The sequence below is a fragment of the Xiphias gladius genome, chromosome 15 (genome assembly GCF_016859285.1).
Source record: "Xiphias gladius isolate SHS-SW01 ecotype Sanya breed wild chromosome 15, ASM1685928v1, whole genome shotgun sequence".
Taxonomy (NCBI): Eukaryota; Metazoa; Chordata; class Actinopteri; order Istiophoriformes; family Xiphiidae; genus Xiphias; species Xiphias gladius.
The window spans coordinates 9,972,508-9,987,016 of record NC_053414.1 but is presented as its reverse complement, the minus strand read 5'-3'; the positions used below and the strand labels follow the sequence as shown (position 1 = coordinate 9,987,016).

Here is a 14,509-nt window from a genome sequence, read left to right as displayed (position 1 = left end):
GTATAAAAAGGATTGTGTACAGTTTCTTTTTCACTATGGCGAAGACAAGAGAGCAAACTGACAGCTTTGAGAATGCAGTGCTTGAGATTGTTTATAGGTGAGGAAATGTTATTTTTATTTTCTTTTGTTCAGTAACCATTTTATTAAAATATTTTGAGTATACAAAATTGGTTAATTTGCATTTATTTCTGAAGATATTCTAAATTCTGTACTTAAAATTCAGGGGAACCAATGATTTCAACTAGGACTGTGAGATTGAAATAAAGACATTGAGTGCTCAATGTCTGACTAACTTTAATATAATATTTGGAGAACATAACAGTGAAATTGATTTTAGCAATTGATATATTAATTGATCATTTATATATTATCACCTTGTAAAGCAATTATGGCAAACTTGTTCGCAAAAAGTTGCCTGTTTTCACATCCAGCAGACACATAGCATAAGCATTAGCATTACCATGCATTTAGCGTGTGTGTTTCTGGCCACCTCATGAATCTAAAGCCATCACTCCTTTTAGCTTTTTTTACTCTACACCAGCTCCTTTTTTGCTTAAAACAGCAGCATGCTGCTGCTCATCTAATTAGGATGCAGAAGTTGATGAGAAGGGAGATGATTTGCCAGAGGACAAAAGCGATGAGCTCAAAGCAGCTAATAAGTTCCACAGACCTGAGGGGAACTAGAGATTTGTGGTAACTGACCGTTCACTTAAACCACTCCCCCAAACAGTGATTGTCCAATTATAGCTAAGCAGCCAAACAGAGCTATGTCTGGTGTTACATTTTTCCTTATTATACTTAGAATACTCCAATGCTGGATTTTACTGGAATACGTATATAGCTTTACCCTCAAACACTTTTCAAACACAATAACAGACATGTAGCCATGAAGTGCATAGTTAAAATAAGTAGGCAACATTAGCTTAAGAAGCTAGCTAGCTACTAAAGAAAAAATGTGACACCAATAGCCATCATTACAGCTAGCAAAATCAATGATTTCTTGCTAGAAATGAGAATCTGCTTTTACATCTGCCTTCAATCAAATTACCATCGTTTCAAAAATTACTTAAGAATTTAGAGAGGTAAATACTCGATCCATTGCTAATATAAAAAATACTTATCAGTGCAGCTAAAGAAATTAATTTACTAATGAACATATTTTTGTCTTGCAGGCTCTGTTTTCACCAACAAGCCCCTGAAGACCATCACAAACAGCAACCTTATCCATCTTCTGGTTGAGGCAAAAGATGGAGGTGATCCCGTACACTCCACTGTCACCTCCATCGACATACTGATTCTAGACACCAATGACCACGCACCTTTGTTCCACCAGGACATCTACACCCTCACCATCCCAGAGGACACCCCCACAGACACTACCATCCTGACACTGTCTGCAGAGGACCAAGATTGGAGCCCCGAAAATACCCATTTGGACTATGCCATTATCAGCGGAAATGAGGAGAAGCGATTCTGTCTGGAGGTTAAAATGATTCAAGTTGAGAATCAGATGAAGAATTTAGGGAAACTTGTTCTGTGTAACCCTTTAGACCGTGAGACCACAGAAAGCTACGCACTAACAGTGAGTGTGTCTGATCGAGGAACACCTCCATTGAATAGCTCTGCTGTTGTTATGGTGACTGTGACAGACTGCAATGACAATGCCCCAATCTTTTCCAGCGCAGAGTACCATGCACATGTGAGCGAAAACAGCCAAGTAGGCACCAGGCTGATCCATGTCAGTGCTAAAGATCCTGACCTGGGAACCAACGGCCTGTTGAAGTATGACATTATCTCTGGGAACAGCAAAGGTCACCTCAGGCTCGACCCTCAGTCTGGCCTTTTGGTTGTCAACCACTCGCTTGACTATGAGGAAGACTCAAAATACACCCTCACTATCAGAGCATCTGATGGCGCTGAATCATCTGAAGAACATAATCTTGCTTTTACAGTTGTTTTCATCACAGTGTTGGATGAAAATGACAACACTCCATACTTCATGTTCCCTACTGTTAACTGTTCTGTATTGGAGAACCTCCCAGCATTCACCTACACCTGTTCGGTCCACGCTGTTGACAATGACTTAGGCCACTACGGCCACCTCACCTACTCGATTCTGTCTTCCTGCTTCATGGACTATGGCAGTGGCAGCCCTGAGAGGAAGCAGGCCTTTGCGATTGACCCCCTCACAGGCGACATTCACACCAGACAGACCTTTGATTTTGAACGTGAGAGTGAGTACTGTTTTGTAGTGGAGGCCAGGGACAGAGGCGACAAAGCAGCTACAGTGAGAGTGCAGGTGACCATCAAGGGAGTGGATGAGTTCAGTCCCGTCTTCACCCAGAAGCAGTACCACTTCCTCCTACCAGAAAACGTCAAGCTTGGAGAGACAGTCGGTTATGTGATGGCAATGGACAATGATGCAGGGGTGGATGGGATGGTGGAGTACTCCCTAGTTAACTTGTCACCATTCTTCTCAATAAACAAAACAATTGGTGCAATATTTGTGTCAGGTCCTGTATTTCGCAGAAGAGGCCATGCCAGTGATGACATGATGAAGCTGGTTGTGTCTGCAGGTAGTCCCAGATTGGGCTCCAGGACTACCACCTGCCTGGTTTTCATCAATATCTCCAGCTCAGCAGAAGCGCTCACCGGGGTTCCCCTTGATGCACACATGCTCAGTCTGAGTGTCTCACTAATCATGTTCCTCCTTGTCCTCATAATTTTCGTGGGCATGGTTCTCAGGTACAAGATTAAAGAATCCGCAATCAAAAAGACTGCTGCCATTGCCGCAAACTTGAACCATGGCAATGGCTCATTCGGTAGATCCAGTACCCAAACGCAAAGTGCCATCTCTCTGCTGGAGATAAAACGGCCTAGCATCATGGTGACCAGGAGGGATATATCAAACCCATACAATCAGTCGGACTCGAGCGGCCGTGGATCAGCAGAAGGTGAGACAGCTGAAGACCAGGAGATTAAGTGGATTAATGAATACCCCTGCCGTAAAAGAGACGAATCCATGAAAGGCAACCAGACCACAGAGATCCCAGACTCTGCCTTACCTGGAGATAATATCTCCTGCCACTCTATCGATGTAGGGCCGGAGCATATTTTATCAGTCAATAAATGTTTAGTCTCAGGGATGGCTAGCACAGAAAGCCTCTACCACTTCAAAGAGGAGGGAGGAGGTGAAGGACTTCTTCCTGCAATACTTAGGGTGAGGGATTTGGAAGAGAGCATGGGGACAAAAGGGTACGCGCCCGTCTCTGAAGCCCACAGCTTGGCAGATTCTATCTCTTCACTGGTGTGTCTAGAGGAGCAGCTGCAGGGCAGCTACAGCTGGGACTACCTATTGGACTGGGAGCCACGCTTCCAGACTCTGGCCTCTGTCTTCACAGATATTGGGATGCTCCCTGACGAGGAGCTCCAAGGCGGCCGTGAGGACTTAGCAGCAGAGTCGAGCTGTCTCATGTACCCACCGCCACTAATAACAGGAGTGGCTCAGCCTGGCATCAGGACTGTACCTCCACGAAAGCTAGGCCGTGTGCCAAGCCTGAGCAGGAAGCCCTCTTACCGCAAATATGCGTATTCCCCCTTAGCCAGGAACACAGGACTTACTCCTTCAGCCATGACACCAACCTTTTCCCCATCACTGTCTTCTCTCACCATGAGAACCCCCAGTGCCTCACCAGTTGTCTCTGAGACTGGGGTAGGGGGGATCAGACTTGACTCAGGACCCCTCACTGCAAGCCTGTTGGAGGCAGAAATACAGGTGTAGACAGGAACTGAGCAAGTTTATCTGTAACAGTCAATTCCATCCTCCATTCATTATTTGAAGGTATTTCCCTTAGTATTTTTATGGGAAACAATGCACAGTTTGGTTTTAATTTAGGTAATACCTATAAAAGACACCAGTCTTTTTAGGTGTAAAACAATAAAGTCCTGGACTTATTTCCATCATTGTCCCATTTTTTTAATGGTTTTTAACTCATGGGTTTCATAGTTCTAGACTCAAGGGGGTGATACCAGGCAGAATTGTCTAAGGTAATATATTCATTTAATTACTTAGATTGAGGTTGTTTTCATAACTTGTTTCTGCAATAAAACTAATATCTGGAAAAGCCTGAACTCAGGCTTGCATCATATTTTCATTATGCAGCACTTTGAATAAGAGCAGATGTTCGAGTCCGCAATTGAATATTGAATGTTTTATTGTAAACATGTCTATGTATGCAGAAAATAAAACACTTTGTTATTGCAGTTGGTTGCAGCCTCTAAATGGAAACTTGTTCAAGGTTGGTTTAACTTTAATAACCAAAGAAAGGCAACATTGTCCTGTGGTTAAGTCTATCTTCCTGTAATAACAAAAACCAGCGTTTTGAAATCAGGCCCTTTTTTGCCCCCCCCCTTCTTTAATATATTCTGCCAATAAAATGACAATAAAATCCCATGACGAACAGTACTTATTTTATTCCTTCAGTCTAGGACAGTTCTTAATTTCAGTTTTATATTGTTCAGCTAGAAAAGAGTCAAGGCTTACGCGGACATCATCCAAAACTAAAAATTAAGAAATATGAGGAATTCTCCACTGACACTATTTTTGTATGGATTCAAGACATGGTATTATAGTGTCCCATTGTCACTAGTCAGCATGATTGCAGATTTTCATAAACCAGTTCCAGGTTCTCACTGTTCTACTTTTTCTCATGGATAGAAGTGGTCTGTTCCCTTCATGATTGCTTTTGTGTGCTGACTTTAGACTATGGACACCCTCTTACTAAACAGCACTTTACAATTTCCAGGGAACTGTATGAGTTTTAATTTTAATAAATTTGCTGTCAAATTTGCAATAAAGAAACTTTGTTCTGTATTTTCTATGGTTCTGCATTTTAAAAGTGTGATGCTGTGGTACAGATTCATTATCTTGTGCATTTTTGTGTATAATGTCATGTTCAAAGACAGGATATCTTACTTTATAGAAGAATAAATAAAAATAAAGACAGTATTACTTGATCAAGACAATAATAAGACAACAAGGAAAACACCATAAAAAGTAGGGATTTGTAGGGACTACACAGAACGAAGACATTATTGCTGTACTTTCCATGGAATATCATTATTGAAGTGCCTCTTTAAAATTCATGATGCAAAGGTATTTTGATTTCAATGGGAATTTTTTCCCTGAATACATTTTTACATGGCCACCCTCAGTACGTGTAAGTGGGGTTTCAATCACTTGCTGCGTTCCACATAAAAAAAGAAATGTGCAAGCTAGACAAGGTTAAAAGCACCATCTTAACCTCTCCAACGTTGATGTTTCCCTTGAAAATCTCCCTAAGCGCCTTTAAAGTTATAAAAACATTTGTTTTATGTGGAATTGCACAACATTATCACATATAAACTGCTTATTTTGAGGCATCAGCAGTATATTGAGTGAATTGTGTCATTTATTTTTTACAAATTTTTCATTAGTAGGACATTTTTATTGACACTTTTTACACTATTATGTATTTTCCTGTATCTCTGTGTCTTTGCAGCACCTTAACATAAATCCTGGCCATTCAGAGGCAACAGTTAGACGCAGTTTTTCCAGTATTACTCCATCGCTTTTTATCTGTATTGGTGCCAGCCTGATTCTGAAAAAAAGAAATGCCACGAATTTTATACTGCTTGGCTTGGCTTCAGAAAAATCCAAATGCTTTAAGAGCTGTCTTCTCGGATTGGTTACAGTAATGGAATCAATTATTCAATGTTGCCATAAAGCAATGCCATATCTAAAAATGTTGTCAGGTTTAAACCTCATTGAAAATCACAAGTCTCTGCCTCTGAATCGCTGCCCACATCTTAAATGTGTTGAGTGATTCAAAAAAAAGAAAATATATGAATGAATGAAGGGAAACAAAATGACAACTCAGGCTACCAGTGTTCATCAGCAGACTCAAATGTTTTTCAACAACCCAACCCTCGTCTGCTTACTAATGGATCATAAAATAAGTCATTATCCAGCATCATTGCATGTTTTTTCCTCTATTATTTACTGCAAGAAGAGGCTGTGGAGACATTTTTCCTTTAGCTTTCTGGAACAGTGACCTGAACATCTGAGAATTTTGCTTCTCCAGGAAAAGTAAGGAAAGACAAAGTGATTCAACATGGCTCCACTTGGTCTGCTGTTAATCCAAATGTACTGCCCTCAGGGAACATATGAGCTGAGGAAGCTGAGGAGCTAAAGTCTTTATCAGATAGTTTCATGAAAGATAATAAACAGTCAGGCCCTGAACCATACCAGCCAAGTGTGCCCTGCATGTAGTCACTGATAGGTGCGTAATTATTTATTGACTCAGTTCAGTCTCTCCTCTGCACCTCAGTGGGTCTTGAAAAGCTCCACACTTTTCTGTGTTTGTGATTTCAGCAGGTCCTTGGCCTCGGGATCATGGTGTTGGAAGAGAGCTCTCGTCATATCAGGTGATCTGACCAAACAAGCTTCTGTGTCTCACTACATAGCTCAACAGCCCCCACAACTCGTGTCAAGAACTACTCTCTGGATCTTTATCAAATACTGCCTGTCACTCAATCAGGCAACTCAATTTGCTGAGCGAGGTCAGGAATCTAAAATACAATAAGATTCTCTGGCCCTTACACATAGACAGAGAGGTCTTCGGATTGGAAGAAACAATTAAGTTCAATACATGCTTGAGATAATTCATTATTCTATAAGGCAGACAACTGAAATTATCAGAATGGCTCGATTAACCCATCACCATAGCACAGTATTCCTGTGCTAATATTACATGGCCCCAGGTTTGCTGTGTGGTAATTTGATTAAACGCAAACGGATAAGTAATATGGGTGACATGTAAACACCATCAGAGGGTTTAATTTAACCCACAAACAATCAGTAATAAGCGAAGTATTTGTCCATTTGACAGGATTTTTCTAGTAGCTGTTTACTCAACATTTGTCATGTTGATCAGAGGTTGAGGGGGGCACTCACTGCGTTCTTCACTGAACCGTCTTTACCTCCAGAACAAGAAGAAAAAGATTATCATCTGATAGTCTGGTCTGATAGTCACTTGGGAGAGGAGGCATAGTGACAAATAAAACACAGCTGTGTTCTCATCCTGCCTTGGATTTCATATTTATCTCAATTTGCATTCTACTGAGATACGTACTGGCCTTTTAAACAAGTTCTGCATTGTGGTTTCTGGCCTTTATCGCAAGGGGACTTGAGGCTATACATTATGATTCACTGAGGGAATTAAGGTGACATTCACTTGGCAGAGGAAAGGTTGTGGAGCAGGAAAGTGCAGTTCATATCCGGTGTTAAAGGTTTTGATGGATTGCTTAATTTCCCACTTGGCTCAAAATATGATGTGACGTGTCCTCAAATAGAAGATGATATACAGAACATTAGGAAACCTATTTTTGTGTTTACTGTGTGTTACCTCACAAATACATTTTGTTTAGCTAAACTGGAAGTTTTAACATAGACAAGTGTAAAATGCTATGTTGTTTGGTGCCAGAGGTACGGGCCGTTGTTACACTTATACCTAACTAACAGTAAAAAAAAAAGAAAGAAAAACTTGTGTATGTTATGCAGATTTGTAGCATGAGATTTTCATTACAACTTCCACCTGTTTGCAAGTAAAGCTATAACAATAGTGTCTAGGAACTCTGCGGAAGTTCTCTAACATGAAAGATGGTTTAGATTATAGACTGAACACAGACTGGAAAATGAAAACAGCATAATCAGTTCATTCAAGTGTAAGCAACTGGATTGCTGTCTTCAAAGGGCATTTTAATTGTGCAAAGTTTTTATATGTTGCTCTTCTTTATGTTTAAAAAAAAAAAAGTTATGTTCAGTTAAGCGGCAAAAGTTCTTAAGAGCTATCCCTTTGCCTCCAAACAAAGTCTCAACTTCCTTCCAAACACCTTCCGAGCACTTGACTTTGAGTGGGTAAACTAGAGAAATGACAGCAATGCAGGCATGTCAGTCCAACCAAACATAACCGTGAAGTAGAGCTAGGTATCAAACCTCAGTACATTTCTGGTAACAGTGATATCTATCGATAGTACCACGTACTGAAAACTCTCGAGTACCGAAAGGTGACATCAATGTCTGGTCAGATTCATCATAATGATAACTTATTCTCTGATCAGACAGTTCCTGATTTCAATCAAAATTTTTCCAATTTTGGAAAGTTTTACGTAGACAAACTCCTTGTGTGGATGACTGTACTTACACGACACTTAACATTTGAGGACTTTTTGCTCCGTTTGTTAAATGAAAACAGGCGTTTGGGGTTGCACATAGACATAGCGGCACTTAGCAGCTAGTCTGGCAACGCATCGGAGTTTCAACACAGGGTTATCTAGCAAAAAAGCTTAACATGGCTCAACTTCTGCTGCAACAAGTTATACAGCAAGGCGCGTAATTCTTGGTGACTTATCTAACATGAATGCCGTATCTCTGTTGTTTACCTCCCGATTGTCTCAACGAAAAACAGTTCCTGTCGTGATAACTGTCCTGGGTTGTAGAACCCAGTCTCTGAATATTATAAACTACTTTTGGCATCTGATGAGCTTTCCAGTTCGGGGCTCTGTTTCTCAAACTGTACTTCCTTGATCGCTTTTCATTGCCTCACTTGTACCTGAACGACCGAAAACGAAACACAACGTACAGCTGAGGCTGATGGGAATGTCATTAGTTCTGCAAGTATTTTGTCATAAACCAAAGTATTTGATAAATTAAAAAACTTACCTAATGACGGTGCGTTATGAACATTTTCTGGATCATCGCACTTATTACCATTCCTCCCGAGGGCGACATGAACGTCTACAAAATTTTATGTTAATCCATCCAACAGTCGTCGAGACATTTCAATTTGGACCAAAGTGGCGGTGGACCTGCAGAACGACATTTCCATGGAGCCACACAGCTAGTCAATAACTTGTAGGCCTTCATCTGGAGATCAGAGGAGAATTTTCCCCAATGGCTTATTGAAGCAAATACCCAAGGATATTGGTATTATATGATACTATATATAAATACTCTTTGAGGAGGGAGTTTGTCAGACTTTTTTTGGAGACAATCGTGCAGTAAAACACAGATCACTAACAGCTTTATGAGATTTAAACCACTTTAAACATTAAGGAGCTCATTAATGATTTATCCATAGAATGATCAACACATTACAGGTTGCTTCTTATTCGTGTGGAGGATGTGGTTGCAGGAGAGTTACATCTGTACTGATGAGGCCAGAGAAGTTTTTAGTTTAGAAGAGAGCTAGAATATGTTTATGGTCTAGAAGAAGGATTTTGGCAAAAACATAAATCATCACCCTCAGTATCATAAATCACAACTGGGACCTTTGACTGCACACATTCAACATATGTGCAGGGTCTTGATATTTTTCCATAAACCTTTAAGTTCATTCACGCTGTGTTGCTGAAAGATTATATAAACATTGTCACACAGAGACCATGCTTCATGCTTCATTTGCGAGCTGGAAACAATCCAAATGTTTTCTGTTTTCTCTCTCTTCTACCTTTTTTCCCAAAACAAAAGGGGGCACACTTGACAGCTGAAGGAAGAGAATTTATCCATAAGGATATGTTCAAAATGGGGACAAATTTAAACATTATTTATAATATAGCCATTTTTCCCATAGACATTTATAATTGCAACAATGCAGTTTACCTAGAGAATTTATCGCAGAACAGGAACAAGTACACTGAGCTCAGTAACCATAGCTTACTTCTGTTTTTATCAGAACCATGTGGAACATCCTTTCTACGCTTTTCAGATGTTTGACAACTGTGTGGGATGATATATGCCAGAGTGCGTTGCGCTGCCTGTTCCTGAAGTAAATGAATACAGACATGATGTAGGATAGCTGAGCAGAACAGGGAACAAAAGTTTGAAGTGGCGATGGTAACGTGCAGTGTGTGGAAACTGGTTTGTTACTTGGTAGATTTTTTCAAGACTCTCATCAAGGCTTGTTTAGATACACACACATACGTGTGTGTGATTTTAGAATGAAACAGCTCAGAAATGCTCACCAAACTACTTTAAAGGAATACTCCATTGGAAAGCTGTGATTTGAATATCAGTCACCTCCTTTTGGTGTTAATGGTGGCTCTTTGTAGCGTTTCTTCATGGGGGAAGACAACAGCAATCCAGTTCCAGGCTAAAAAAGTGTAAAAATGTCCATAAACTTATAAAAACAACCCCGAATACTAATGTTGCATTGCTCTAGGGATGGCAATGTTGGCCTGTTGATCAGTCCACCACTTTGGTCCAGACTGAAATATCACAACAACTATTGGAGGGATTGCCATGAAATTTGGTACAGACACGTATGGTGCCCAAAGGATGAATCCTAATGACTTTGGTTTATGAAACAGATGAAACAGCTGAGGAGACAGATCCTCAGCTGTATTTTAAGTTTAGCACTAAATAGCAAATGTTAGCAAGTTATCACCCTAAACTAAGATGTTGGACGTGGTCAACATTATACCTTTTATATGTAACATTGTCACAGTGAGCATGTTAGGATGCTGGCGTTAGCATTTCGCCCGTAGCACCACTGTGCAAAGTTAAAACTAGCAAACAATGCGTGCATTAAGTGGGCCACCCTTGGGATTCCATTGCAATTCAAGCTGACTACAAACTTTTCAGAGCCACCTTTCAAGTCTACAGGTGTTTCCATTCTTAAAACAGGTTTTCAGTTGAGTATTCCTCACGGTATATACCTAAGCTGGCAGCCCAATAAGTCGGGACAAGAGTCCCCATTAACAGGCACACACACAGACACACACACACAGAGTCAGGCCTGGAGCCCCTTGAATGAGACCAGTAGGGAGACGGAAAGGGAGCTTTGTTGGTAAAGGGCAGGAGAAGGAGGGTCAAACAGGCTTTGGATGTATGAAGGAGCCTCAAGCATCACATTTGGGTCCAATCAAATCAGTGATGTTTTTTGGCCACAATATATAAAACAGATGGAGGAGTACGATTCTTTGTATAAACGCTGTTCGGATTGAAGAAGTAGCTTTCTTCTTCTTTTTAAGGCGATTGATCTTTGGTTTGCAGCTTTCCTTTTTGTTTTCTGAAATGTTGTCTATTCTTCCATGTGTCAGACTGAAGCGTTTAAATTTCTTATGCATTTAAGGAGTTGTTTTCTAGTTTTCACTCTTTGTCTTTATCTCCAGTGCTGATTATTTTTATGTTTTGACTGTAGCTTGTGTGGCCTTCTGTTAACATTAATAATAACTCAACCTTTGACCTGCTCGTAATGTGAGGCCTAATACATTTAACCACAGACCTGAGTGTGAATGTCACCTTAAAAGAGTGTCTCTGGACATGCAAAGTTGTCTCACACCCTCAAATGACTTCTAACCTCTCAGGAAAGCAGCAGGGGATGAAGTGTGCTTGGTGGGGTGGGGGCTGCTTTAGCCAAAAGGTGAAAACATGAGGGCAGGTGCTCCCCACAGGGGCCTCCGCTCCCAGTATAAGGGGCCTGGTTCTCCTGTGATGGATGGGTCTGGCTGAGATGCCAGGCCCCTTTGGGGCAGAGTCCACAGCAGGGGAGGCACCATCTGGGAACAGAATGTCAAGGCTGGCCCGAGGGTCGAGATTTATGCCCCAACCTCAGGTTCAAACGACTGTGTCTGACACAACATAGACGAGGTGGCAATGACAGCTTTCCTCCCTTCTAGTCCAAAAAGAGTCCATCCATTTTTGTCTGTGGGGACATCAGAAGGATGAAGGGGATCAAACAACTTTAGGGTCAAGTTTTTCCAACCTAAACGTCTTCCTTTTTTTCACTGGTTGTCCCTCATTGTGTGTCATGGAGATAAACTAAACAGTGCAGGTAGCAAGTCTCAGTCTTTCTAGTGGTGCCAGCTTTGAGTCTTTTTGTTTTCTCTACTCAACAAAGGAGAGCGGATGTTACATACAGCTCAAAAAATGTGCAAAAATAAAGGGATTTTTTTAATGTCCATCGTCAACAGCATGCATAAATTAAGTACAGACAGACGGAAACAAATAGACCAAAACTTTTTTCTCCTAGTTTTCCTCAGCCCCTGAAGAAAACACAACTGAAGTTTTTTTTCCAAGCCACTCTAACATCCTCTGCACACACTTATGTACACAATCCAGCCACAGCGAAGTGGAATAAACACAGATGATATGTAGCAAGAGGTCATCCACTGACCAGTGAAATCTCCATCACTTAGCTCAAGGTAACACAAATCAGAGGCCCTAGCAGTTTTTTTGTTGGACCTATTAGAGCCTGCACAGGGAGATTGGACGGGGAGAGGTATTAAACAATTAGGGCCATAGACACAGATGTGGGAGACAGAAGGAAAAAAGCTCAGCCTGTGTGTGCGTGCGTGTGTGTGTGTGTGTGTGTGTGTGTGTGTGTGTATGTGTGTGTGTGTGCGCGCGTGTGTGCGTGCGTGTGTGTGTGTGTGTGTGTTTTGAGGGTTCCTAGGCTTATGAAAGTGTTCATGCTGGACTATGCACAGTGTCCCATGTGGAGCTCATTTTATCCCTTCACTTTGAGAAAAATCTTCAGAGTGTAGAAGCATAAAGTGTGTGTGCATTTAAACTATTTAGTTTACTGGAATATAAAAGGAATGTGACTATGTCTCTGTTTCTTAATGTACCTATAAACAGTGCAAAAATTAAAAAAAGAGAGAGATATGCTGTATCTGTTGTTTCCAGGGAAAATGAGTATAGAAATAGGCAATGTAAAACAGAGAGCCAAACAAATAGACAGGACAAGTTGTATATGCAGGCTCCATATATAGAAGTGCACAGTCTAAAGTGCCTGGTTGTCTAAAAAGATGTTATGGAGGATGAATTTCAGCTCTACAAGGTGAGAATTCACTGAAAAACGTTGACTTCACAAAACAATATTCTCCCATGTCATATAGCTCTGTCTTAATATTTGTTACCTAACCTTTTAATCACCTTTTGTAACTTTTTAGTTAATTAATGGTACATGAGTTTCCTGAGATGTTTCATACCCAATTCTCAACATATTGTATGTAATTTCATTGTCCATTAAAGCCACACTTCAATAGACAGTATCGATTGATTGATGTGTCATCTTTATGCTAAGCTACGCTAACCGCCTCCTGGTTCTAGCTTCCATACTTGACGCACAGACAAGAGAGTGGTGTTGATCTTCTCATCTAACTCTTGGGAAGAATGTGAAAGAAAATTACTTTCCCTGTTCACATCGCTAGTGACCCCCCTCACAGAGTGCTGGACTGAAGTGATGTTACATGTTTTGTGTCTGTTATTATGAAGGAATTACAGACTGTGCAGGCTGCTTAACGTGATTGTACAGTATGTACGTAGTTCATGAATATTCCATTTTAGATTTCTAAAACACTGAAACCCATTTGAACTTACATGTAATATTTTGTCTTAATGATGCCAATTAAATAGTCGGTCGCGAAACCAAAAGAACACTGACTTTATTATTCATTATGCATTATAAATGCACAATGCCAACCCTAAAAGGATTTAAAATATTAATTCCTCTGTATTAAATGTAAGCACGTATTTTTTTCAGATTATTATGCGGCTTTTTGTTTTAATATTTATAATAAGCAATGGGATTTTTATCATTCTGCTCCCTGGGCAGAGCAACAGAATCCCAAATTTTTCTAAAAAAATGGAGCAAACAAAACCGTCTCGGCATCTTGACACTGAGCAGGTTTGTCACTTCTTGCTCACTATTTCAGTTGTAATAGCAGCCTCCAGACCCAGACATCATGCATGGACTGGGTTGGAATAAACGTTATATTTAAGCTTGTATACACTGGATTTGTCATCTGATAGGGCATACGTAACTTCTGGCGGTATGAGGCAGAGCCAGGGCGATGTTTTGTTTGGAACGCTATGAGTCGATATTGTGCCACCACCATAATTTAACCAGGACTGTCAAGCAAAGATTTGGAGAATATTTAATTAAGCACCACAGAGAAAGACAAACATGGCCATGTTTACTTTGTCATGTGCAAAAGTCACCCGTGGGGGAGTGATGTTTCATCCCGCTGCGACAAATATAACAATAATGTCAAACGATTAGAGCAGAAGCACTTTGGAGGAGGTCGCCTTGTTGGATGTTTGAGGTTGGAGAAGCCCTCGGCGCTAAAGGGAAGCCCTCTCATTAGTTAATGTGAGGCGAGGTTTTAAGAATGTGTGCAGTCATCTGTCTTCCCAAAGAGTTTAGGATAACTCCGGGTCTTCTCCTCTTCCTCACAGCAGGACTCTGCACACCATTAAACTGAAACACACGCGCACACGCATACACACGGTAGTGATGCTGTTTTAAGTCAGTGCTAACATGCTCTCTTCTGGGAGTGTATTTAGGAATAATAAAGGCCTTGGTGATTCCCTCCGACTACATTTGCTTTCCTCTATTAACGTCTTTCTTTTATGTTGCCCTCTTCACATGAAAACAGCAGGGAAGCAATGGTGACATGTTGGTGG

The 14,509-nt window shown here is 40.8% G+C and overlaps 1 protein-coding gene across 1 annotated transcript in view; it reads left to right on the top strand.

Moving 5' to 3' along the window:
- dchs2 (dachsous cadherin-related 2) overlaps positions 1-4,802 on the top strand; it is a 34,767-nt gene extending 29,965 nt beyond the window's left edge. The window contains exon 20 of the mRNA XM_040145818.1: positions 1,173-4,802. Within this exon, the coding sequence (XP_040001752.1) occupies positions 1,173-3,781 (2,609 nt within the window). The 3' untranslated portion in view covers positions 3,782-4,802. The remainder of the gene's footprint in view (positions 1-1,172) is intronic.
- Positions 4,803-14,509: the final 9,707 nt, after the last annotated feature.